Source organism: Bacillus rossius, chromosome 8, assembly GCF_032445375.1.
Source record: "Bacillus rossius redtenbacheri isolate Brsri chromosome 8, Brsri_v3, whole genome shotgun sequence".
In the NCBI taxonomy this organism is placed as follows: Eukaryota; Metazoa; Arthropoda; class Insecta; order Phasmatodea; family Bacillidae; genus Bacillus; species Bacillus rossius.
Genome location: NC_086336.1, coordinates 64,230,053 through 64,255,630, shown reverse-complemented (window position 1 = coordinate 64,255,630; position 25,578 = coordinate 64,230,053). Strand labels below are relative to the sequence as shown.

General features: G+C 38.0%; 3 protein-coding genes across 8 annotated transcripts in view; 1 reads left to right on the top strand and 2 right to left on the bottom strand.

Moving 5' to 3' along the window:
• The window catches only part of LOC134535087 (carboxypeptidase D-like), a 30,905-nt gene extending 28,548 nt beyond the window's left edge, over nt 1-2,357 (bottom strand). For 2 of the 3 annotated variants that reach the window (XM_063373950.1, XM_063373951.1), the window contains exon 1: nt 2,195-2,352. The gene's annotated coding sequence lies outside the window, so the exon portion shown is untranslated. Of the gene's footprint in view, nt 1-2,194 lie in introns of all 3 variants that reach the window. The other variant, XM_063373952.1, reaches the window with a different exon arrangement.
• Nucleotides 2,358-10,818: 8,461 nt separating this feature from the next.
• Nucleotides 10,819-22,150, bottom strand: LOC134535086 (uncharacterized). Of its 2 annotated transcripts, none has more exons than XM_063373948.1 (8): nt 21,940-22,150; nt 20,488-20,848; nt 18,655-18,799; nt 18,407-18,566; nt 17,559-17,712; nt 16,553-16,690; nt 15,269-15,535; nt 10,819-12,098 (listed from the first exon to the last, which is right to left on the bottom strand). In XM_063373948.1, the coding sequence occupies exons 1-8, from the start codon at nt 22,060-22,062 to the stop codon at nt 11,596-11,598; spliced, it is 1,851 nt and encodes a 616-aa protein (XP_063230018.1). In that variant the 5' UTR covers nt 22,063-22,150; the 3' UTR covers nt 10,819-11,595. The 2 variants fall into 2 exon arrangements, with proteins under 2 accessions (XP_063230018.1, XP_063230019.1); XM_063373949.1 differs by having other exon boundaries at nt 11,272-11,675.
• An 801-nt stretch (nt 22,151-22,951) lies between these two features.
• LOC134535082 (uncharacterized) overlaps nt 22,952-25,578 on the top strand; it is a 28,919-nt gene continuing 26,292 nt past the window's right edge. For 2 of the 3 annotated variants that reach the window (XR_010075574.1, XM_063373943.1), the window contains exon 1: nt 22,952-23,147. Coding sequence is in view for 2 of the 3 variants with exons in the window: in XM_063373943.1 (XP_063230013.1) it covers nt 23,112-23,147 (36 nt within the window). In the remaining variant the exon portion in view is untranslated. The remainder of the gene's footprint in view (nt 23,148-25,578) is intronic. The other variant, XM_063373942.1, reaches the window with a different exon arrangement.

Below are 25,578 nucleotides of genomic sequence, written 5' to 3'. Positions count from 1 at the left end.
TATATAAATGGTCCTTTTTTTTTTAAAAGTCACTGAACAGACAGAACAGACTTGGTGTAAGCATAAGTGTGTGTAAATATAATTATATGCGTGTATAAACATGCAGGATGAAAGTGAGTACGACCGACAACTTTCTGCTGCTGGTTCATCACAAAATAAGTTGTAAAAATCGTTACGACTTATGGTCTAAAGTGCATACAAAGGTTGGTATACGTCTTTCAAGTTGAAGCTGAACAAAATTTATTGTAAATAAATTTTTAAGATGTAACACTTGAGCATCTATCTAGATTTTGTTTAATTGAATTAATTTCTACTGCCACCGCGAATTTTGACGCTGTCACAAAATTATTTCAATGTTGTTGTTGTTGTTGTTGTTGTTGTTGTTAGCCGGGGGAGCTTTCACAATGTTAGTAATCGTTTAAAGGTTTTGTTAAATAAAATTGATGTTTTCACCAACAGCGATTTTCCGAATAAAGTTTAAATTTCTCTCAAACACGTAACATATGAATTAAAAAAAAAATTGTAAACATTGATGGCTGTCGTATGTGTGGCGCATAAGAAATTTCCAGAAACATTTTATATACGAGTATTTATTTTTATCGTAATTATAACCATTTATTTTTGTTTGTCGCACGGGTAGAGATGTAGATTAGAGCGGGGGGGGGGGGGGGGGGGGGGGAGTCGGATAGGGGATACACACACCCTAGAAATTATGAAAATAACAATTTTCCAAATTTCGGTGAAGACAGTAACGTTACTGTGAGAGAAGCCACATCGCTTACGGCTGCTGCCGTAGGCAAATATGTCAGTGTGTTAATGTCAGTAGGAATGAATGTTTTTTTTTTTCCTTCTGAATACACTTCTTTAAATATTAAAATAATGTAATAATTTTTTTAAATATATAATTGCTCTATCCAACCCTGAGCTATACCAGTCAATCCGTTATGCATCACAGCAGTAGAAACTACTCAAGATATCCAAGTGGGGGCTATTTACGAATAGCATTTGAGAGTTCGCTGAGGACCGAAAAGTACTTTTAATTTCGGATTAAGTTTTTAAACTGTATTTTTAGAAGCGTTAAAATGGCTAAAATGCGTGTTTTCAGAGTAATTTTTTATGGCATAAAAACTCAGTACAGATTCTTGAAAGTACTTAAGGGACTTGCATAACACCTTTATCTTCATTTCTCCGCCATATAATGTTACGGTCACCGCTCAAATTTCACAGTTATCCTGTGACAACGAGACGAATGCGCGCCAGTTCAGAGACTTGCGCTTAGAGGCTATACCGCGCTGTAAATAACAGAGAGCGTCGCGCTTATCAACCCACCTCACTAAAAAACATACACCCCTGACGAGGCGGGCCCCTTAAGGGACTCGCATTACACCTTTATCTTCATTTCTCGGCCATATAATGTTACGGTCACCGCTCAAATTTCACAGTTATCCTGTGACGACGAGAAGACTGCGCGCCAATTCAGTCTTGCGCTTAGAGGCTATACCGCGCTGGAAGCACCAGCGAGCGTCGCGCTTATCATCCCGCCTCACTAACACACATACACCCCTGACGAGACCAAGGTCAAGATATTATATTTACAGAAATTACACATAAACTTGTAGACTTTTTCAACTGTTTAACTTTCACGAAATGAAAAATATATACAGCGCATACTTTTGCATAATTAGCTGCCAAAGTTAAATTTTTAACGTTTTTGAGTTGTACAAATAAGGAGAATTTAATTTATTGCAGAACTGAAACTTTTTTAGGTTCAACTGCAAAGTCACTGGCTACTTCAATAAATGGTTTTAATTTCTTTCAACAAATATTAATTAATTTTACCTGGAATTTCAAAAGTCTCAAATTTGTTACGATTTTGACAGCCAAGAAACATTAAATGAGTTTTTGTGATAGAAATGCAAACCATATCATGCAGTAGGCAGTGGCATTGCAGTTAAACCTCAAAAAGTTTCAGTTCTGCAATAAATTAAAATTCACTTATTTGTACAACACAAAAACGTTAAAAAAATGTAACGTTGGCAGCTATTTATGCAAAAAGTATGCGCTGTATATATATTTGATTTCGTGAAAGTTAAACAATTGAAAAAGTCTAGGAGTTGAAAAGTGAGTAATATAAATATAAAATTATAAAATCATGCCCTGAGAAGGAAGGCACCCCCTTAACACGACCACTCACCTTGGCTGACGTGAGGAGCAGACCGCCGGTTGTCATAGGCCCGCCGCCGGAGGACTGGATATCAGTGGACGCCGCGCCGCGCGGGAAAGAGTAAGCGACGGTGGCGCCCCAAGCGGTCGCCGCGACATGCGGGTCTCCCCCTCCTCCTCCCCCGCTCCAGACCTAACTGCAGCACGCCATGTATTAATAACCCGCACTGACCCAGTTCAACAGTGGCCTCGCCCGGCGCAGATACGGGCTATCGCCGGCTGCCTCCCCAATTACCGTCTTCCCTCCCCCTCAGCCGGTCGCGACCCCTACAGCTGGCGCGCTCTCTGACGGACCAGAAACAGATGTTATGAACCCGCCAATAGTTACTTTCTCCCCATAACTTCGCGGGAGGACCGGGTTCGACGCTTCCCCCTCAAAACCAACACATCGAACTAAAAAAAACTTAAGAGGGATATAAGAAAAATTCAACTCCAGGCTGAACCTGTCCTTTCAAATCAGTTAAATATTTTTTATTTTAGCGAAAATTATTATTTTCTAAATAATATTCTACATGTATTGAATTTTTAAACTTTAATACTCTAAAATTAGATAAAATTATAGTTTTGATATTTTTTTTCATGATGTCAGTAAAGAGTTACAATCATGAGCGGGTGGCCATGTCTGCATGATTACGTGTAAGTTTGTGAAGATAATTTTTTTTCTTCATTCGGCTAATTGTTGCGTCATATTGGTTAGATGCCGAAAACATAGGCTGAATTGTAGAGTTTGCATTGTTGGAACAGTGTGACTGTTTTAATCAGAGATTAGAGAAAGTTACTCTAATCTCTGGTTTTAACGGAGATCATAATATACGTTGTTAAGCACCATTTCCGCAATGTTTTGGGCGGAACAATATGTCGTCTGCTGCTGCCCCAATGCACGGAAACGTGAAAATGGCAACAATGGGATTGCATTTCAAGGTTACGAAATATTAAACCAATAAAAATATATTAATTTTCAAGATCGTAGCACGGGCATAATTAACATATATACTAAAAAATAAACGACAAAGCAATAATATAACACGAGATATTCTTGTACTAGAAACAATTTTTAACGTATTTAGAACATAAACAAATATGGCTACCACCGCAGTCAAACACTCAGCTTTTATTGGTCGCGCGGAGCAACGCAACGTAAACGGAACAGCTCAGCACTGCCGAGCTGATCTGTAAGGGTACGTCTCCGTCTGCGTTATGTTTTAAGAGCTATGTTCGGTGAGATCCGTATCCGTTTCCGTGACATTGTAGAAAGGGCCTAACATTGGCCTAACAGCGTAGGATGCGCTTTCGCAGCCACGACACGACGCGCCCAAGCCGCAGTAATGCCAAGTGTGGAGTGCGCGGGAGTCGATGATGACTGCTAGGTAAAACGAAACGTCAGTTTGACTCCATACATATTTACGAGAGATAATTATTTACTGTACGCAATCTGGTTTGAGTGGATGTATTTAGCACAGCTCCCAACAACCTCTCTCGGATCGGCCACCGGAAGCAGAAAATTGTCGGTCAGAATGTCACGGCGCTGGTTGGCTTCTGTCATGTGCAACTAGCCAACACTCCAACGAAACAAGATTTACACTAACCTTGAAAAGGCTGATAATGTCTGTTTTAAAGGAGGTTTTAATTTTTTGCCATGCCACCCTTCATTTTTTTTGGTCATCCCTCGCAGTAAAGGTGCTTCAGACAATATTTCGAAATTTTATAATAAATATAAACGGATTTGAGGAAGTTATGAATATATTTTTGCCCTACTTCCCCCTTCCTCCTCCAACAATTTTTTAGCTGGTTGGTGTCATAAAAAAATTCAAACACAAAAATATTTGACACTACTATTAGGAGGTATAGTGACTATTAAACCGATGTCACTTTTCTACATAAAGTGAATTGTATTGTGTATGTGAAAAAAAAAAGTTTGCCAGTTATTTATCCATTAACGTTCTCGACCGAAATTTGAAACCTCTATATTTTATGTATCACTGTGGAAGCAATTCGTTCAAATGACGGAAGTTATCGCGTCAGTGAACACGAGTTGCTGCATATAAATGTTCCGCAATGTACCGCGGCGGTACAAGTGTCACTTGAGCGCGTGCAGACGCCTGTGACCTTTCAGCTGACGAGGTCAAGGCCAGCCTGCCTCACCGCGCGATAAGGCGGCCCCGCCACTGCACCTCACCTCCCCTCCCCCACCACTGACCCCCCCGGCCGGACACATCGCCCGGGGCAGAAACTGTGATTAGCCCCCCCCCTCCCCCTAACCCATCCTTCCAACAGCAATAAAGATACCATGTATAATTTGTTTCGCATCCATGTGCATTATATGTAACATTTTAAATTACATTATTTTTCAAACCCCGTGTACTTACCACTGTTTGAGTGTACGTTTTACTACATGTTCTATATTCACAGATATAATAAAGTTTTCGAGGTTCAATTGATGAAATACACGCTCTCATAGGTCAACCTGGACAGGCTGACCAACCTCCACCAGATACATCACCCAGAGGGGTACACCAGTGTGCTGTTGTCAGGACACCTGATACTGCACCCATCAGTTCTGATCTGTTAGGGTGTCACGTCGCACAGCCAAGCACATAAGCGTACGGGAAAGACAAGACCTTCGGCATTCCAGTGGGCTCCATCGGAACCACTGTGATACAGACTCAGTGCTCACGGATGCGAGTTGTGTTGAGTGGTCGGGATCAAATCCACTACCTTGGCGGTCATGGCTTTTGGGGAAACCTGCACTAAAGAAAGCATAGGGCTTACGATCACCTCGTTATAACTTGTGTATGTGTGTTTTTTTTTTTAAGTTATGCACAAATGTTGAAATGGCTGAAATTAATATTCACAAAGTGGTTTTCAGATAGTAACTTTTATAATTAGCATTATAAAAATTTCATTTCTAAGCTGGTGGTGGAGGAAACAGAACCTCTTAGCCTGCTGTTTGCTTTCAAATTCTTTCTTTTGTTGGTGGGTATGGTAGATTTTTTTTAATGATTTCTTAGTGCTTCAGGATGTGTATACATAAATATATAAATATATATATGCAGCCCCGATCCCTACGTATGCCCCTGTTTCATGATGAGATGAAAAACTTTGTTCCTTGTACCATGAGATAAAATCAGTTCAGTTAAAAGTGCATGTAGGTGCATGCAGTGTGACGAAAATGAACTGGCCAGTGACTGGGCTAACTTCTGCAAGCAGAATCGTCAGTTTCTAACTGCACTTGCCCTGATATTGATCAGTGTGTCTGCGCTTCTAGCATTTAGCAATTTGTAATCAATTTAAACCAGAGCTGTAACTTTGAGCATTTGAAAGAAATTGCATATTTGTTTTTTTTTTCAAGTGCAAGTAAAATCCACAAACTAAAAACAACGTCGCAGCACTTGACACTGTGATGGTTGCTCAAGAATGTTTGGAGCACACAGATGAACAATGAATTATTTTGTAAGCAGAGAGAGAGAGAGAGACAGAGCAAGCTCTGCATTACAATGAAACAAAAATGAGGGATGTAATACATCACGAACCTGGCTCCATTAACACTCACATCATGATGACTGGATGGGTTCTGTAACTTACTTCATGCGCACCACACATGCACATACAACACACACAAACAACAACACACACACACACACACACCTACACAATGAAGTCCCGTAAATAGATCTTAACATCAATTTACAGCTTACTTAAATATTATCTTGTGCATTAACTGCATGCGTTTTGGAGCACAAGTGATTTATGCTATGATTTGACATCATGTGCTGAAAATTCTCAGTGGATACATGCTTTAAAAAAAGAGATCATGTGCTGAAAAATTCTTGGTGGATACCTGCTTTTAAAAAAATTTAATCTAAAGAAAGTTAATGAGTTAACAGACAGGCAACAGCCACAGGTGAGGGAGGGCCTTCAATGATATAAAAAATGTTGCTGAAATAACATATTTGAAAAGTGTACTTTGCTACACTTTGTTTGCAATAAACAGAAACCAGTGTATTATGTTAGTCGTCCTATTACTTTTAAATCTGCCTATGTAAACATGCAATTTTAGCTAACACAATGACAATATATATACATTTATTTCTTAAACAAATTTTTTTCCAAAAGAATGTCTTGGCATCTTACGATGATACATCTCTTTTAATTATTTAGCAAAATACTTCTGAAAAATTTCAGTTTCACTTAGTTTAGTATTTTTCTAGAATCACTGCATACATATCTTGATCTAATACTGAGTTTAAAACAAATTAAATGTACTTACAAATGAACTGTACCTACCATGCACAAATTATTTTTTAAATTATTTTTGAAAGGCAAATTGGTTGTTCTGGACCCCACAGTGACCACTCCCTAGTTTCCTTAGACTATTATTGGAATACTGCTCATAGCACGATATGACTTGAGTTATCACGCCAAGGGAGTTGCAGATACGGACTAAACCACATGGCCACATCTGCTTCCTGGGAAACAACCAAACTTCTTCGGTATCGTCACTGCGGCCTACCACACAAATACTTTGATAATTTACTGAAGTTAACAACCCACCATCAATTACACAAGCCAATCATAGGTGGATTGCAAACCAGCCGTGTGCTGAATTTTGTAGATTCAAAATAATCAAACAAACAAATACATGAATTGAGAATTTTATAAAAAATTCCTAACATCAAGTTGAATGTTGACATTTCTTTAATAAAACTAAAATTTCACACTGATCGCACGTGCCAGCCAATATTCCAAATTGTCTTCTGCACTTAAATAAAAATTGTAACCATGACAAATTTTAATTTGCTCTATAAAAATGTGGAAATTCACAGTTTCATTGTGTTTGAAGGAGAACGATTGAGAAAATAGAAAAAATAAAATTAAAATGAGGAACAAAGGCACATTGTTCACATTACAAGTTGGACGGACTGGCGGTGAAAGGTCGTCTCTGCCGGCCTGGCCTCCTTGCGGCCGAGGGCCTCCTCCTGGTGTGCCCTCGCCTGCGGTGGGGCGCCCTCCCGGGGGGGCACACCCACCTGATGCCACAGCGGCACATCACGAAGAACAAGACGTGCTGCCCGCAGAGGTGGCATCTCCTGCCCCGGGCACGGCCGGACCTCCCCCGCGTCGCCGGGGGCTGCCTCCCCCTGGGCCGCGACCTCCTGCCGCCCCCGCAGGATCGCCCCTTCCCCTCGCCCCCGGCCGCCGGGTCTCGGCGCCCCCTACGGTACCCCCCGCCCCTCCGCGCCACCGGCACCAGGGCCGACAGCCTCCAGAGCGACCTGCGAACGGTGGCCCGGCTGGCGGGACTGCGCGACATGTTCCAGACGAGGGGGCGGCTGCTGTGCCCACCCAGGCGCCAGACCGCTTCCACGACTTCCTTGTCCACCTCCCTCATGATCTGAACAAGCAGGTACCGCGAGTGTCAGAGTTCCCCCCCACTCTAACCTGTGCGCGTTTTTAAACCATGTGTCTAAAAATGTTGCAAAATGCAGGAAAGCGTAAAATAGGGGAAATACATGAAACATTTTTTTTTTTTTGCTCAGGGAAATATATTATACAACCTTAACATATAATACTCTGATATATAATTATTGAGAGTGTCAAAAGCACATCTAAAAAGAATAACATTAAAGACCTATATTTACATCGGGGACGGGGACACTCGCTGTGGGCGAGTCATGGTTCACACCCTCTCCAGCAATCAAAACTAAGGCCCCCACTTACTTCATCGCCTTCATCACTATCAAGAGGTAAACCATTATTGTAACATCACAAAAGTACCTTGAGAAAATAACAATGTTAAATAGCTACGCACAAAAAAATAATTTATTTGTTTAGATCTATTCTTACAGATAAGCCTCTACTGCCCAGAATTATCTCTGGAGCACATCTAACCCATGTAGTGTCTATCTGAATTTCATTCGTTTACCAATACTATGATCACTAATCAAATTCAAACTAAGACAATAAAACATAACATGTTAATTTAATCACCTGGTCCAAAATTTGTGAATTGTACTGGGCATACACAAAAGTGTTATTTGCTGTCAAGTCGGAAACAAAAGTACATTAAAATACCTACGTTTATCTATTACTTGCAAATTATCAGTCTTTATTAAGTATTTTTTAAGGATACTTAGTGAAATTTAAAGACTTTAAAAGGTCCTTAATCTTTAAGACGAATTAAGGACTTTATAAGGATATTAAGGAGGCATACGAACACTGTGAATGGATACTGAATAATCATCTCTGTTTGTAGTTTGAAGAACAGAATTATTTTGATGAAATAAAAAAAAATAAACTACAGAATTTGATTCAAAGTTCCGAGCTCATGAAATAGTAAACATTCCAAGCTGAATTTTATGAATCCACGTCCTGCAAGCAAAACCACTTTTATTGATAAAAAGGCCTTTTTGCAGCTCTTGTTTTGTTACTTAACCAGGACTTGATGGTGCAGAATTTCAACAATCAAACAAAATCATGTAACCTGAAAACTTCAATATTATAGAAATATATCGTACCAAGTATGGTTAATGCCCATATTTTGCCATGGGTCACTATGCTGTAATGCATCTCCCTTACTTAAATGGTGTATTTATTCTGCAATGCTACACAAACATGTTCAACACTCCTCTACTCTGTAAGTGACTAGGTTCATTTTCATGTGGTGTCTGTTATATTAAATCATACTAAGCCTTTCTCCATGCAAAACCATCTAATATGAAACTGTAACTGGAAAAAATAGTAGTGTCAATCTCTCTTTGGCGATGTCCATACACAACCACTCTAATTCACGTAAATAGAATATTTCTGAACTACTTTCATAGTTATATATATATATAACAAAATAACGAATAAACTATTTTGTTCATCTAACCCAATTCCAAACTTTAAAACTTCAGGGTTCATTACATTATACTTAATTAGACAGGTTTAAAGTTACTTGGTACAAAGAATTAAGTCTCTTGCAAATTAATGAGCCATACATTTTGTGTGAATCCAATAAGTTGAACAAATTGTTCTAATAAAACATACATATTGGAACAACCTTGAATAAGGATTCATACTTTTAAGGCTAAATGAACTAAATTAATTTATGAATTATATATGAACAAAAAATTAAATATTTAGAAGAGTGTAATATTAAACTAAATATATGGAAGAGAGAAAATTAAACATAATTTGTGATCATATACTTACTCCTAATTTGTAAGAACACTAAAATTTTTGCAGTTTCATTTCCAAAAACAAGAAAAAATAAACAAATCATAGGTGGCAGACAAGTTAGAAATAAAAAACCAAATGCCAATGAAAATAATAAATAATATACTTTGTTGCTAATTGTTCTCTATGTTGGCAAAATACACAATGAGCACTATTAATGGATCTAAATTAAGATCAATGATAAATATTTACATTCGGAGAAAGGCGTTGGAAATGGTGTATACTTTTATAGTTTAATGGTAGGTAGATGGACGTTGTAGATATATGTGGCTTGCAATGTTAAAGATAAAAATAATATATTAACAAAATATACCCTCACTTAAATATAATAAGGAAAAATTTCTCTTGAGATAGTCATGGAAAACAAAATAAGTGAATTTATTTTTATATCTTGAATATCCCACGATATTCAAAGAAAATTTGTATCAAAAATTTGGTGCGATAAAAAAAAAGGCATACACTTGATGCAGCATTGCCATTTTCAAGTTTGAAATAAAGTTCATTGAATACAATCAATGTGTTTGCAGACCTATAATTATGATTCTAGAACATTGTGTATTGTGCGTACCACGGGACTGCCAATATTTTAGATATTTTTTTTTACATAGTTATTCTGGTGCAGTCTTCTTATGCAGATGTTCGCTCCCACAGGAGATGGTAAAATTATAATGTTTTTGCACCAGCCAATCAGAAATAACTATGTGGTTTTTCATGCCATATTTATTTTTGAAGAATAGCCTCTTTGCGAGGGTGAGGAAATTTGTATACTGCTGTGTCTTTGTACAGTGTTGTGCTGTGATTGGTCATTGAGGCCACGTGACTGCTTATTCCCTGCGATGTTGTGTGTGGGCTGTCGCGTAGCATCTCTTGTCGTTGTTCGAGCGCTATGCCGAGAGGAAGCGCCATTAGACAGCTCAAGAAATATTTTTTTATGACATTGCAAGGGCAGATAATTTTACGTCCGCGTGCCAGTGCCACGCGGCGATAAGTTACAACCTTAGCGTTTTCTCGTTTCGGACTTTCAATGAGAAATCAGGTCCCAGACGTGCGTTGGTCCATTAAGACACAGTTTCCATGCTATCTGTGTATTTAGTACCAAGCAGGCGAAGAAGTCACTAGGGATATTATTTTGCGAAGGCACAGGACTTTGAAGAGCAATCTACAAAAGTGAGTGTTTTTTTTTCTTCTTCTCAGGCATACCATGTAAAAGACACGTATTTTCATCAGTAGCAGAATAAAATTCCAAATTCAGTTTGAATTATTTTATTTACATTCAAAGAGTAACAGTTTCGAAAAATTAAATAATCACTGGCATAACTTTACATCCAACTACCTAGAAAGGACGACAAGGTAATTTGTAACTGTCCTATATGTGCAAGGAACAGTCATCGACTTAGTCGGGCACGATTTTGACTTGTTACACCTTTGACTCTTGTACCCCTAAGTAAATATGAAGATGCCCTTTCCTCCAGCATTCTTTTTAATGAAAAACACAGTAAGTCTCATTCGGTTCATACAACCAAATAGAAAATACTCTACATGATTCTATATAAATATGTCACAGAGCATAACCATGTAGGTAATAAAAAAAAGGGGGGTTGTCTGTAAAGTCGGTTTACGGACGATAATTTTATGCGATAACGTCATAATCATAAGAAAACATTGATGAAAAATACCATACTTTTTAATTTTAAAACATCATTTACAGTCTTTGCAAATTTAATTTAAATAATAATGTTTAAACATAATCACGAACAATTAGTTATAGAAATAAAATGAAATCAAATCAATGTCAATAAATTGTTAATTTGAAATGATGAAATTGGACAAATAAATCAAATTTTTTAAATTGCTGCTTTTAAAAAGCCCGCCTTAACCTGTTTGATATTATAGAAGATTTTCTCGCACGGTGGTTGACCGGATCTTGTACGCTCGGCTTAGGTGGAACGTGACAATGAGTCATGCTTTTTCGTGCGTGCAGCCGGCGTTCATCGATTTGTAAGATGTTATCAAGTCAAAAAGATGTATAATTATCATAAAAACTTACTTAAAGACACACAAACTGTACATTTTAGACATAAGCAACTTACTGTCCAATCAATGCATCCTGAATACTGGCCTTCTGGTTCTCGGAGCCAGATGTGTTCCAGACACTTAGTGGCTTCTCGAGCGAGCAAAGGTCCGAAGGCCGTCTGCCAGCAGCCGCTGTGTGACGCCTTCAGTCGCGACCTGAACTGTTACAACACGCAACCACTTAGCGTCCCTCAAGTTTCGCCTGTCGTCGTCGAAGAAGAGCATGCTGTCGAAAGGTACGCCGCTCTTGGCACGGATGAAATGGAAGTGTGTCAGTTTTCTCAGCGGGTATATCTCCTTGTAGAGGACGTAGGGCGCCAGTCCGAACAGGTGCAGGAGCTGGTACGCCCCAGTTATGCATTCCGTGCGAGACGCAACCGCCACGTAGAGGCCTTCGTCGTGCAGTCTGCGGAGGATCGCTTTGGCCGCAGGGAAACAACAAACGGGTCTTCCGTCCCTATCTACGATGTCCTCACCGAGGCGAACAAAAGGGCCGAAGAAGTCCTTGTTAACTTTGAAAGGCCACATGGTATGATCAAGGTCAAACACTATCACTTTCGGCATTGCTAGGAGCTTGTGAAACCCTGCAACACAAGATTTTAAAGCTTGTGAATTCTCCGCATCAAAGTTACTATCTGTACTTTGTTACATTCTTTACTACTTTTCTGATGACAGAAGATACATGCAAACTCATACATAATAACATACATGAATAAGTTTGCTCTTACATAAAAACATATATGTTTTATATGGGTGGAGCATATATATCAGTCACTTATCTGGTTTTCCCACTTACATGCTCTTTTCCTGAAGCTATCACAACCTTGACACCCACTATGAGATATAACTTCAAGTTAACTTGGCAGTTTAAAAAAGGAGGCAAGGTGTACACCTTGAAAATACTCGGAATGTGAAACAGCAGAGAGGCATCTTCAGACACTCTACAAAGGTTAGGAAACGTGGGCCGAGCAACTAAAATAAGTGGCTCTGACGTACAAAGAGCTGCTCTAGCCTAGGGCGAGTGATGATTGCGTTGCGACTAATGTAGTGTGCGCTTTCAGGTGAGTTGCGATTGGTCACAATAGGGCGTAGACACATGTAGATTCTACTGACAGACTGAGTGCTCTTACTCGTCGGCATGGTGAATAAAATAAATGAAAGAACAGGGATTCAATGTCTCATCTCTGTCGTTATAAATGGATAAGAGATGAAACAGCGCAATGGAGCAATGCCGGAATGCATATGGCGGGGGAAAACAAGAGCACTCGGAGAAAACTTGCTGGCACAGTCACATCCATGACTCTCTCTTGCAGAAAATATGGGCACGACCCAGCCGGGATTCGAACTTCAATCACCTTGCTGAGGTGAGTAATCTCACTATCATCGTGGTGTAGCAGGTCAACAAGTATCAGCAATAAGTAATTGGGAAGCCCTATGCCTATGCACATGCTCACCGCATTGCCTGTCAATGCCATCTTGTGGCAAGTTCTGAACTACACGACCCACTTTTCCGCTCACCATGACACCATTTGGCACTAATTAAAACTTGCCCAGCAACCTCCATTTTGTTTGTCCTTTCCCGCCCCTGAGTGTGGACATTAAACAAAGCCCGCTTTCCAGGTCTTCGGCATAGTGTTTGTCCGCTTCAGGCCAATTGGTGCATCTCAAAACCAGCCTTTTGCAAGCACAATTTTGGGACTGAAGGCTCAAATTATTTATGGGACATACTCCTGGCACACAGTAACATTTTTTCCTTTCACTTTTTATGTTTTATCTCATCACGTAGGGAAGTGCTAGTAATTTTTTTTTATCCTGGTTGATTGTGCGACCATTCTCCTCATTTGGGGTGATTGCTTTAATGCTCCGATGATGTAGTTTCAGGATTTCTCCCCCAAAATAGTATGTGCAGCCTACTACCAGATTTTTTTTTTTACTCTGTTATTTTCTTAATTTTTTCCATCACTGTTGTTGCTCTTGTCCTTTCCACTTTTTTTTATCACTATGTTACCTTTTGTTCTGCAGTGGGATACAAGCTTCAGGTCCAGTGTTTCACCTATGGATCAGTCACAGCCCCTTCTGTAGTTGTCCTCTTGGCTGTCTTTGCCTTCGTATTCCACTCGACTCGCTACGCACATGGCCTTGCAGGCTACTGGCCTCAGCTCATCCCTGCCGGCTGGGCAAGCAGGCAGGCATGTGCTCGCAAAAAGGAAATGTTAAACTATTTTGTTTAATAAACCTACAGTCAAAATCGGAACATGATTAATGACTAATTTCAGACATACATACATATATAAACTGAATCAAATACATTTAAACACTTATTGTAATTCTTCTTTCGTAAAAGTCTTTGAAGTCAAAGACTTAACTATTATATAAGTGCATCTCCGCTGGCCCTTAAAAACATTTAAAAACGACTGTACTTATTAAAAAAAAAATCTCTGTGACTACCATCCATTGAATTTTTTTTATAATGCCAAAATAACCATAAGACAGCCTCTATTCATGAGAAAATATGAATGTGATTTCTCAAAAATTTTTTTGTTTTAGTTGCGAACATTAAAAATGACTGTAACGAGAAAGTTCCATGCTCTCCCACTCACTCTCAGTTGCAATGTCTGATGTTTTCAACACGGATGTTTACAATTCACGTCAATCCATACTCAAATAATCAGTGCACAATGGGGTACTTCATTTTATAAAAATTTTTAATACTCAAAGCCAAAAACATAAATATGTCCCACACATTTTTAAGGATTAAAAACAGACTAATAAAATAAAAGAGGCACAATTATTTAACAAAAAAAAATTACATCGGAAGTTAAGTAGTTTCAGAAATGCCATTATTACATATTTAAGTTTATTCAGATAAAAAAAAATATTTTTACCAAAATTGTTTGAATTTTAACTGCAAAAATTTATTGAATATTATTAAAAATAGTTACATTTTTAATACTGAAGTGGTAAAATAAGATAGGTTCATAAATAAAATACAGTAAGAGAAGAATCATGTTAACTGAAATATCCAGAAATGTCCCTATTGGGAATGGAGCCTGGGCCGCTGAGATCAAACGAGCGATCTGATCACTCGACCACAACTGGTCACACCGGGCAACAAGTAGGATGACAGTTAAAGGAAAATGTGAACTAACATTGAAATTTTCTTTAGACAAAACATATATTCTGCCAGTGTTTCCATTGTAATGTAGGACCGCAAGGAACCGACATTTTTATTGGTGAGCGATATGCGTCGTAGCTTTCGTAGGATTGTATAGTGTGTGCAACGCTACTTGCCTGTCCATTAAATCCAACAGCGGATCAGAAAAAAAGCCTGTTTCAGTCAGCTTGTAAATAGCAGGTGGGCCTCTTCCTCTTACAGTATCATAATTTTTTTTTATATATATATAAAAAAAATCCTTGTAGCATTATACACAGTTGCAGCAATTTAGCACAAAAAAATAAACATTAAATCAGGTTCAAAATTATTTTCTGCAGTGAACTACATCTGAAAAAATAAATGAACAATTTAGAAACATGTTTAATTATAATATACATAGAAATGATAATAAGCTATTTGGTTGAAATAAAAAAAAGTATGTCCAGTGGAAGCCTGATATTTCCGTATTTCACGACAAGGGAAAGGGTTGAAGACGGTGGAGACGCGATATAACATGTTCACTGCTGAGTACGAGATTACGCGCCGACAGTTTCGCACGGTTGAAATGAAGTCCCGAAGGCACACTTCCCCTTCACTCACCGAGGCTAAAGGACTCGCCGCAAGCCGAGTCGCGCGGTACCACCGGGAGAGCACGCTCGCAAGCGCACGCGCTCGAGTCTTCCGGACCGCACGAGATCACGGACAGCGTGGACCCCAGCAGTGCGACGGTCACCGGTCCGTCCTCGTTGCACGACACGACGACGCCGGACACGGCGCTGTGCCCCACGCGCGACGTCCAGCCGTGCTTCTCCAGATCCAGCGTCAGCAAGTCTTCGTAGCACTCCAGATAGTAAACGTAGACGTTACCTGCAACAACAAGAGCCTGCACTGTGAAAGGACGCGGGACTCCTAAATACTGGACTCTGAATGACAGCCGCCACGCATTAAATAACTCGGAAGATACATACTACAGGAAAAAAGTTCTCATTAAAATTTACATATCTGAGTATATGGTAAAATGGTAATTGAATAAACCAAGCTGTTCTGTTAAAACTGCATGCATTTACATAATGATGGAATTTCAGTAAATATTAATCAATTCTTAAAATAATGAATCAGTAATAAGAGTACAATTTTATCACACACTTTAAAAAAAAAAAATTATAAAAATAACATTTCTTTAAACTAAGTACTGTGGTTTTTTTTTTTTTTTTTTATAGCAAGAACACATGCATAATTCCTGAGTATAATAGTTTTGTAATATATTTCTGACAGTTTCATTAATCTAAGTTTATTTATAACTTGAAAGGTTTTTATTTGAAAAAAAGAACTTAGACAAATAACTGAGGCAATTATGCATGTGAAAACAGTTTGCAACTCTAAACTTAGTAGCATGAATGTGTAAAAGGATAGTTTAAAAGAAATACACAATCAGGAGAATCAATTTACAAAAAACATGGATCAAACCTTATAATGGCTTAAATTACAAAAATAAAACAATTATGTAGTAAATGCATGAGTTTACCTTAAAATATAGAACAATTTTTAACTATACTTTTTGCGGAGACTATGTGAGTTTTCCAGTACGTAGAATACACAAGAAAATTATGTGTTAAGTTTAAGTGTGATTATATATTGAAGTTTGTTTTCATGGGAAAAAACAAAAAAAGGTAGCATATATAAATGTTCATGTAAAAAGGCAATGATAAATATGCAATTTTTATTTTGTTTTGATGATTAACAATGTTCAACTCTGAACACTGTAGGGCAATTTACAGTTTACACGTAGTTTGTTGCTATGCAGGCTTTCATCCTCCCAAATCAAACAAGCTACGGTACGCTTTCCTGGTTGTGAATGTCGCACCAGAACACGAGTGTTCTCACCGGTGTTTGTGCCGATCGCAAAGGTCAGGCCGCACAGGCAGACGGACACAGCGTGGCCGTTGAACGCCATCATCATCTCGCACGACGAATACCGCCTCACTCTGTCGTGGTCCAGAATACAGTACAAGCTGTGCTCCGCTGCAACAGACCACAAACCACCATGAGTCGGTCTTCTATACCTATGGTGGCACATAGTTTCTACGTTACTACACAGATAAAAAAAAAAAGTCCTGGTTTGTTTGATGAAATTCATATTTAGTTATGAATTATTGTATATTGTGAGAATATTCTAATGTTATTAGTAAGATTATAATCACTCATGACCCACGGATGTGACGTCATTGTTAGTCACTGACAATACATTTTTAATGTTAAAATCACTGTAAGTTAAAACACCCAGGTAAGAATATTAATCCCCTAAATTCACTTCTCCATAAATATTTATTTAACCTGTAATGAAAGGGCAGCTTGTCTATTTCCCCTCCCAGAGCATGAAGTCAGGCAGGAGGAGGAGGGGTGCGTGGTCGGGGGGGGGGGGGGGGAGGTACTTGTCCTAGCAACGGCCAGACGAGACGTACGTCAGCCAGGCTGCGGGCTGGCGTACACTGGCGGGCAGCCTTCGGGCACAATGGGATCATGGTTACGGCCACTTTTACGAATTAGCCGACAGTTTAGTAAATGTTCAGAGGAATATTTGTTCAAGATTTTAAACCAAAACGAGCATTAAAAAAAAAAAATTGTGCAGGTACTTTCCAATACCTCCGATATCTGTGCAGATTCCCTGTGAGTCGGCAGAAAGCTTGATACTGGCTGATATTTTGATTACCAGGTATTGGTATCACAACAGACCTAGTTTTGCAATCAACAGGGGGAGGTGATGGGAAAGTGAGATTTTGATTAATTTTTAAACATCAAACACTATTATATTTTAAGTTAAAAAATTTGCACGCTAATTTAAATCACTTCTGTAATAGAAACCGCATCATAACACTTCACCCACACTGACCCGTCAACGTCACGACCACCATTGGTCGCCAGAAGTACATCTGCAACACCAGCTGCACCGGCGAGAAATCCTCATGCATTCTTCTGACAATCGAGAACACAAAGATCTTTTCATCGTCTTTGTACACCCTCAAGAGCGATGCGATTCCAGACACCTGGAAAGTTTTCAAATATTTTCAAGATACAATTCAACCAAATATATGAGAAAGGTTTGCGTGGTTTTCAGTACATTGTGGTAGAAAACATGAATATGGTACAATCTGCAATGTCAACTATTTTGTTTCCCAGGAAGTTAATTTGTGTGACAATTTTCTTTTTATAATGACTAGCATCACAAAACAGTCAGTGATGAGCTAAGGTCTTCCTTCCATACGTTTTTCATGGCCTATTTTTTGTTGCCTTTTGATGTCATCGCTTTGACTTACCTTATTGGCTGTAACTATGTTTCACTTCAAAAGCACTGAATAAAACATCAGAGCAGATGACCTGTGGCATCTTTGAACAATATTTGCACTCCCTGAATGCCAAAATAGGAGTAAAGAACAGGAAGATTATTGTGTTTATGGACCACTGCCCTGCCCATCCGAAGAATGTAGCAAACTTGCTCACAAAAAGTAAAAAAAGAACTAGAATTAATGACATTAATCGAATAACATCTGAGCACATTTGGGCACAAGAAAGTGAATCAGACTTGTAATTGGGAGGTAGCGGGTATGATGCCAGACAACTGCACTGACAGATAGTTTCCTCTTTATGTGATTTGACCTACACTTTTAATAAAAAATAAAAAAATTGAATTTCACGAAGTGTGACTAATATGACAATATCACAAACCTTTAAACAACTTACCAAGCCATGCCAGGTGCAGTATGTTGCCAGTGGGTTTGGATCTGGGAAGTTTTCAGTTAAGTCTCTATTCCTTACAATCTGAAGTCTTCCACTGGACAAGTTAAGCGTGCACGTCTCGCAGCTGCGAGAGGTAACGACACACAAACTGTCCCTGTAGACACTGTGGGAGAAAAAAAAAAAGTGAGCTGTAACGCAGTTTCGTGACTTAAACTCGAATCAAATATGAAGCTGAATGAATAGTTGCATACCAAATATCTATGGGCGGGTCCGGCCAACGAACTTTGTCAACCACAACGAGTGTTTGATCCTCGTTGAACCTGAATAAAACAATGTAGTTGATGGAATACAAGCAAGCGAGGTATTCGTGGTCCACTGATGTGCATTCTGTAGGAACTAAAACATAAAAATAAATAATAAATAAATAAATAAATATGCTGTTACTTATTGATGGGGAAAAAAAAAATCAGTGAATATCAACCTAAAAGTATTTAAGTGAAAAATTACAATAACAGTGCCGAATTTCACTCTGGTAGCGTGAGCAACCACATAAGATGCAATCTAAAATCACTCTATCACTGCTAGCATCTGTAACCAATGAAAGCATGATAATATTCACCATACAGGTAATTATTATTTTACTGTGTCTTTTCACAGTTTGAAACAAGTTTGAAACCTAGTGTATCTACATGGCCATACAGGTCTTTTCCAAAACAAGTAGGAAAATTATTCTCACTTGTAGAGAAAATAAAAAATTTATTTCAATCTTAAATAACTGGTTAGAGTAATGTGAATTATCTTAAAGCAGTCAGGTCTGATGCAAATAGTGTCTCAAAAGAGAGGGTTACAGATTTTTTTATTAACTTTGAGCAGTGGCTTGACCCACATTATAAACGAATGTGAAATGACCAGTGCTGACGTATGCCAATAATGATGGCAAAATCGTGACATGTTACCCATGCAAAGTAAACAATCTGCAGTGCTAACAACACAGAGGCTTACTTCTTTTTTGGAATTAAATTACAAACTAATGAAAAAGGATATTAATTATGGTGAATGCTCAAACAGATTTGAAACTGTATGCAAACAACCTTTTAACTAACACAATTTAATATTTCAATACAATTTCAAATGTTAAGTAAAATTAACAGGATAAAAACTCAAATCAGTTATTATATTTAAAGAAGGCTCATGGTAAAGTCAGCCAACCCCCATTTGAGACAAATCTGGTAAGACTCTGGATATGAATCAAGCCAAGATCGGGTGGGAGATTGATCTGACCACTGAACCCCTATGGAACTTGTAGTTACTAATTCAGTAGTCACAGAAACCTTCATAATTCAATTTGTGTTAGTATCTGTTCATTACGTTTGCGTTGTTGCTGTTATTGTCTTTGTTTTTGAAGTGAAACTTATTATTTGGGCACGATGAGAGTTAAATTTCAAGGCCAAATTTTAATTCAAAGTTTGCGTGAAACATTGTTGTAAAATGTTTCTGACACAAAAAGGCCAGAGAATAGGTACTTGGCCAAAGAGATATTAAGAGAGCACTATGCTATATACATTGCTAGGCTCATTTACCCCCACCCAACAAGAAAAAAAAAAATAGAACCGAGACTGATAGATGAATGAAAGAATAAGACAGAGTGTGTGTGCATGTACTTGTTTCAGAAAATAGATATAGGTATCTTATACATTCAGCTGTGAGTGCCTTGAATTTTTTACATATTAGCTACCAGCACGCTCACGTTCTTCCTTGTTCAAACAGGAGCGTAGAGAGCACTGTTGTGACAGTCCCTGAAATTTTCTGCTTAGACAGCGCTGTAATAAATTTCATATTTCGTTCACGGATTTGGCACGTTTCAAAATCGCAGAATTGTTCGAAGAAGCAGTAACACAGTATACTTACGAGTCTAAGTTTGACTTACCAAAGAAATTTCACTTCTGTCACATGTGTTGAGTTACATGCGTTTTTTTCCCCCAACAACATGTGTATGTATTTATTGTTTGTTTTTATGTGTGCGCACCCCTAAAGTCTTATGCCTGTTTGGTGGCGTTGTAAATGAATGAAACTAAAGAAGGCACCTGGCAGGCCCACCGGCTCCAGCTTGAGCACCGGCCCGTAGGCGAGGTGGCGGGTGTCGGCGCACACGAGGCTCCCGCACAGGCAGTAGACGCTGACCCTGCCCGTACTGTGGCCGCAGTAGAGCGTGCGGCCCGACACGGCCACGCACCGGACCCTCTCGTCGAGCTCGCCCAGCTCCACCCTGTGCGGGGCGCTCCCCCCCGCCGCTGGCGAGGTCGCCAGCGACAGCCACGACTCGTACAGCCGGCGGTAGTCCACGCTCTTCTCCCACAGCCGGCTCCTCGGGTGGACGCTGCGGCAGAACTCCTCGAAGGCATCCCGGGGCGCCTCTCTGCAGCACTTCTGCCACGTCGGGCTGTTCTGTTGCCAAACAAGTACACAGTTTCAAGTGGATGGATCACACCAAAAATAACATAACAGGTAGTATAGAGGATACAGACGGGTGGAAAGTTCTACTACAAAAAAAAAAAAACACAAGACAAGAAGTGAAAAATTATGATTCAAACAAAGTGTTGTATCATCTAATACAAGGTGGCATAGAGATTGTAAAACCTGTCATGGACATAAAGAGGATCGGAGCAGGTTGTCACACAATGCAAGAGGGGTAAAAAAATTTTACAAAAAATTATTGAGTAATTTGTAGGGATACAATTAACTCATTCCCCAAACCAGAGATAGTCCACCAAGTCTCTGGAAATGTCTACATGCCACAACTGGAATTCACTTGAAATAATAATAAAAAAAAACTTTCAATTTGTAAACATTTTTTTTTAATGGTTGTACTAATGCTGTCACTGATGTTTCATAACAATTTGAAATGGCATAAATACATAGAAAAAAATGTAAGGGGGCAAGAATTGTCGTTGGTATACTAAAATAACCACACACGAAAGGTACAAAATGCTTGCTAAATTTTGAACTTTTTTTAAATGACCTTTATTGTATAACACAGCCTTGGCTCTGGCCGTAATGTAACAACATTAAAAATTTTTTTTAAATAGCCTCTGTTACAAAATATTTGTAAGGATCTCTGGAAACCACAGGATAATTTTACAGCTAGTATCTAGTAGTTAGTAGGGCGCCGACAACAGGATCAGGAATATCTCTCATAGAAAACAGTCTCGGCTATGCTATTTATTAAAGCACAAGACAAATTTATGTAACGATATTTATATTATAGGTAATGTTTACAATTATTTTATACCAACCTTAACCCAAAATCACTATTATTGTAATGAACCAAACCACTGAAACTGCCATTTCTGCTAAACTACCTAGTGTTTAGCAATGCCGCTTTTCAGCGTGATTAGGAAGACAGTAAGGATGTAAAAAAATTGCAAATTTTTGTTTGCCAATTTCGATGCACCCCTGTCCACAATATTCACCTCTAAAAGTATATCTATTGTAAGTAAATTAAACTAATTAAAAAAAAAATTAATTTAGCAACTTACATTAGGTATATTATCAACGATATTTTGCCACAGCTTGCAAACTTTACCACAATTTAAAATTGATTTTCCATCTAGAAGTAAAAATATGTTTTCTATAATTTCGGGAAAAAATAATGGGTTCATCTCGCATTACATTACCGGGATGTCGCACATTGTACTGTTTATAAACATTTACGATTGCATAGAGTCGTAGAACATTTAAAAAATGACTTTCTAGGTTAAGATGAAAACGAGTGACCGAAATGAACGTCTGTATAATAAATTTTTTCCATAATTTTATTTAAAATACGGGGTTGAATGAATGTATGATTTAAAATTTATCCCTTTATCATTCCAATAAATGTATATGTTTATGTTATGAGTTAGAATTAAACATAAAATAATACTCCTATTGTCTCGTCAGTTGCTTCTTGACATTTGGCAACATTGGGAGGAAATAAGTAGATTGTGTTTGGTGGGGGACCACGGGATGTGCACTTATTAGAGAGATGCTTGAATAAAGTTTTGTTTGTGTGCACGGCCGTAAGAGCGCTAGTGTGCTCACTGCTCAATGTTTGTTTACGATTCGTTGCCATGGCTCATTTGTAATGGCGGCAATTTTTCTTTCGTATTTTTGTTCAGGACTTTAGGTTATTTGCCTGCTACTTGCTTATTGCTTCGTAGGTGGAAACTGGAAAATATCTGGCGTTTATTTATTAAATTATTTAGTGGTCATATTTTCATTGAGGTAAGATTGTTAAATTGAGTATAAAATTACGTATTAAGTAAAATACAATGCCGCCACGTGTACGAAAATGCTTGTTTGCCTGGTTGCGATGATAAATTTGCTGTTAGACACCGCTTCCCAGTTTACGAAGAAACGGTACACAATGAATGGATACAGAGAATAAACGTCGAGAAGCTGAAAACTCTCCACCCTCTTAATGCTGTAGATGTGATTGCAAACTTCAATAGTAATGCTAGCTTGTGACATAGGTGTTTTTAGCATAAATAGCTACTTAGGTCATTCTTCCACCAATGTTTATACGGTTAGTACTGTGCACGGCCACAACAGCGCTGCAAATAGCGTTCTAGCTGTTATTCAGAGAGTGGCCTTTCTATCCCTCCCTCTCTTTTCTATGTGGGGGACTCTGATTAGTTTGATATTATAATTGATCAATTTATTTGGTAAAATGATTATCAAAGAGTATTCTGGTATCATAATGAAGGTAAAATTGAACAGTTATTGTTTTCTGTATAAATCTGATGTCATGCTTGACGGAAGATTGAAACTTACTATTATGCGCTCAAAGATTCAAAAGTTGATAATGTCCGCATTATAATATTGACGTGAATACGTCTTAAAATTGCTTCCATAGTGGGAGGAAATTCAAAAAACGAATGATAACGAAATAGGGGGGATACAGTTTGGTGTTGCAGCGACATATCTATATATCCATCCAAAATTTATTTACACCACTAAATAGCTAAAGGATCGAAGAATTCATTACGCTAAGTGAGGACTGTGACGCCACGCGCGGTGGAGGGGGAAGCGCCGCCATTTTGAGGTCATTCTGCTGCGTTTATGATTTTCATTTAGTATAACTTTTGACTCGAAGCTACAATGTTCGTTTGAGTTTCAATCTTCAGCTCTTGTCGCCGACCTCCGTAGCGTAGTCAGATGCACACTGGCTTACGGTGTGAGGGGTCCTGGGTTCGAGTCCCGGGTAAGGCATGGGTGTAAAATATCGATTCTCATATTTGATACCGACTGGAAATTGAAGATTCACGCTGCATATAATGACCCGTTGGCAATGGGCGCAAACTGTAGGCCACATAACAATATTAAAAAAAAAAAAAAAATCAGCTCTTGTCAAATCTCTCGATTGTATGTATTATACAATAAAGTAAAATAGATGCAGTGAATACGTTGTTAAAAATAAAAATTATATAATCAAAAATATGTAATGTCGGCGCATACATGTCAAAAAGCCAAACAAAAATACAGCGATCGTATATGGTTGGAAAGGGCTTGCTAAAACTAATCGAATGATTACAATAAAACACCATATATAACCAAGTGAAGCTGCGCCGGGAACATAAAAGAATGAATGCCAGCGAGCAGATAAACGACGGTGACAGCACATACATCTACAGCTGGGATGGTTGAATTTTATGTAAGAGGATGATGACTGTGTTCAGACATGATTATAACTTACATAAAAAAACCATATTTTATATTTTGTATAGAAATTACCTGTTACGTACGTGTAATCACGTAGGTACAACACACTGCCGTATCCATGACAACCCAATCCCCATTGTTCAAAATATATTTTCGATATAACAATAAATCTTATATTCTCTATGTTTTATTATGTTTTAGATGTAAGTACTGAATTACATTTTATAAGTAAAAAATTATCATTAGTTGCTACTAAAATAAATATTCTGTTGACAGATTCCATAAACGTTAACAATAATTTATTGCAGATTTTTAAGTAATTGTTTCTAGGCTGAGTGCAACTAATATGGTATAGTAATATCAGATTCAATATTTTGTGCGGAAACCCTCTTTGTGGTCACGTTCGATCATGGTCACACCAGTCAATTAAAGATGGTATGTTTGTATCTTGTATAAACATTGTATTAGTCTTACCTCCACATTAATTGTTTAATTTTTCAATATTTATATTATGAAAATGAAATAATTTTGTCTTCTCCCTTCAATTTATTTTTTAATTGTTAGGGCATTTTCATGTATATAGTAAAAATAAACAGCCCGTGAAAATAGTAAATACCATTATAATATATCTATTAAAATTATTTTAGTCACAATTTGTCACTAAGATATTTGCCACATACTTTCCTGTGTTGATAGTATATCTATAGCTGTCCATTTTTTGTTTCTAGCATATTTGGTCAAAGGTAGTGCTCTATATATTTTAATAAAAAATTCTTGATTATTGTCATAGAAATATAAATAACTTGATACCATAGGCAGTCAATAGACCATAAATTTTAAATTTAAAAATTATTCATGGCATACTATATTGAATTCATTTGGCTTTTTAAGGAGCAAGGGAGCAAATTCACAATAATGCGAAGGACGTAATGCAACAGCAAAATATTGTGTTATTTTAAAAATGCAGTTTTTACTCATCCAACTACCAAAATTAACTATTATGCATATATAATGTGTTTTTTGCACTTACGTATGTCCCAAACATACGACAACCATCCGTGTGTACAGTTTTTTTTATATCCATATGTTTGAGAGAAATATGTTTAGTATAAATTTTACATTCATTCAGAAAAATAGCTGGGCGCGAACATTTCAAAGATTTCACAAATAAATTTACTAAACAAAACCTTTTAAAAAAAGAAATCTTAGTGTTTTTAATTTAACTACACATCTTTTTTAAAAATAAAATTTTGCAATCAAACATTTAAATATTTATAATTGTAACGTAAAGTCTATTGCGACCACTAATTTAGTCTGACTGTGATTCCAGTATAAGTGTTCTTTGTGGCCATGATCTTTGAAGCATCAAATGAATGTGGCTAGGTTTTGGGTCATGACTCAGTGTGCAGGCACCAAGCCTTTACCCAAGTGGTTTTGTCCTTGTAAGCCTCTTGACACACAATAATCATTGTTGA

Coding starts and splice junctions, on each gene's coding strand:
- LOC134535086 (XM_063373948.1), bottom strand. CDS start 22,062: ATGAACCCATTATTTTTTCCCGAAATTATAGAAAACATATTTTTACTT. Junction 17,713..18,406: donor ACTGCACCTGGCATGGCTTG/GTAAGTTGTTTA, acceptor AAAACTTTCCAG/GTGTCTGGAATCGCATCGCT. Junction 12,099..15,268: donor CGGCGAGTCCTTTAGCCTCG/GTGAGTGAAGGG, acceptor CTTGTGTTGCAG/GGTTTCACAAGCTCCTAGCA.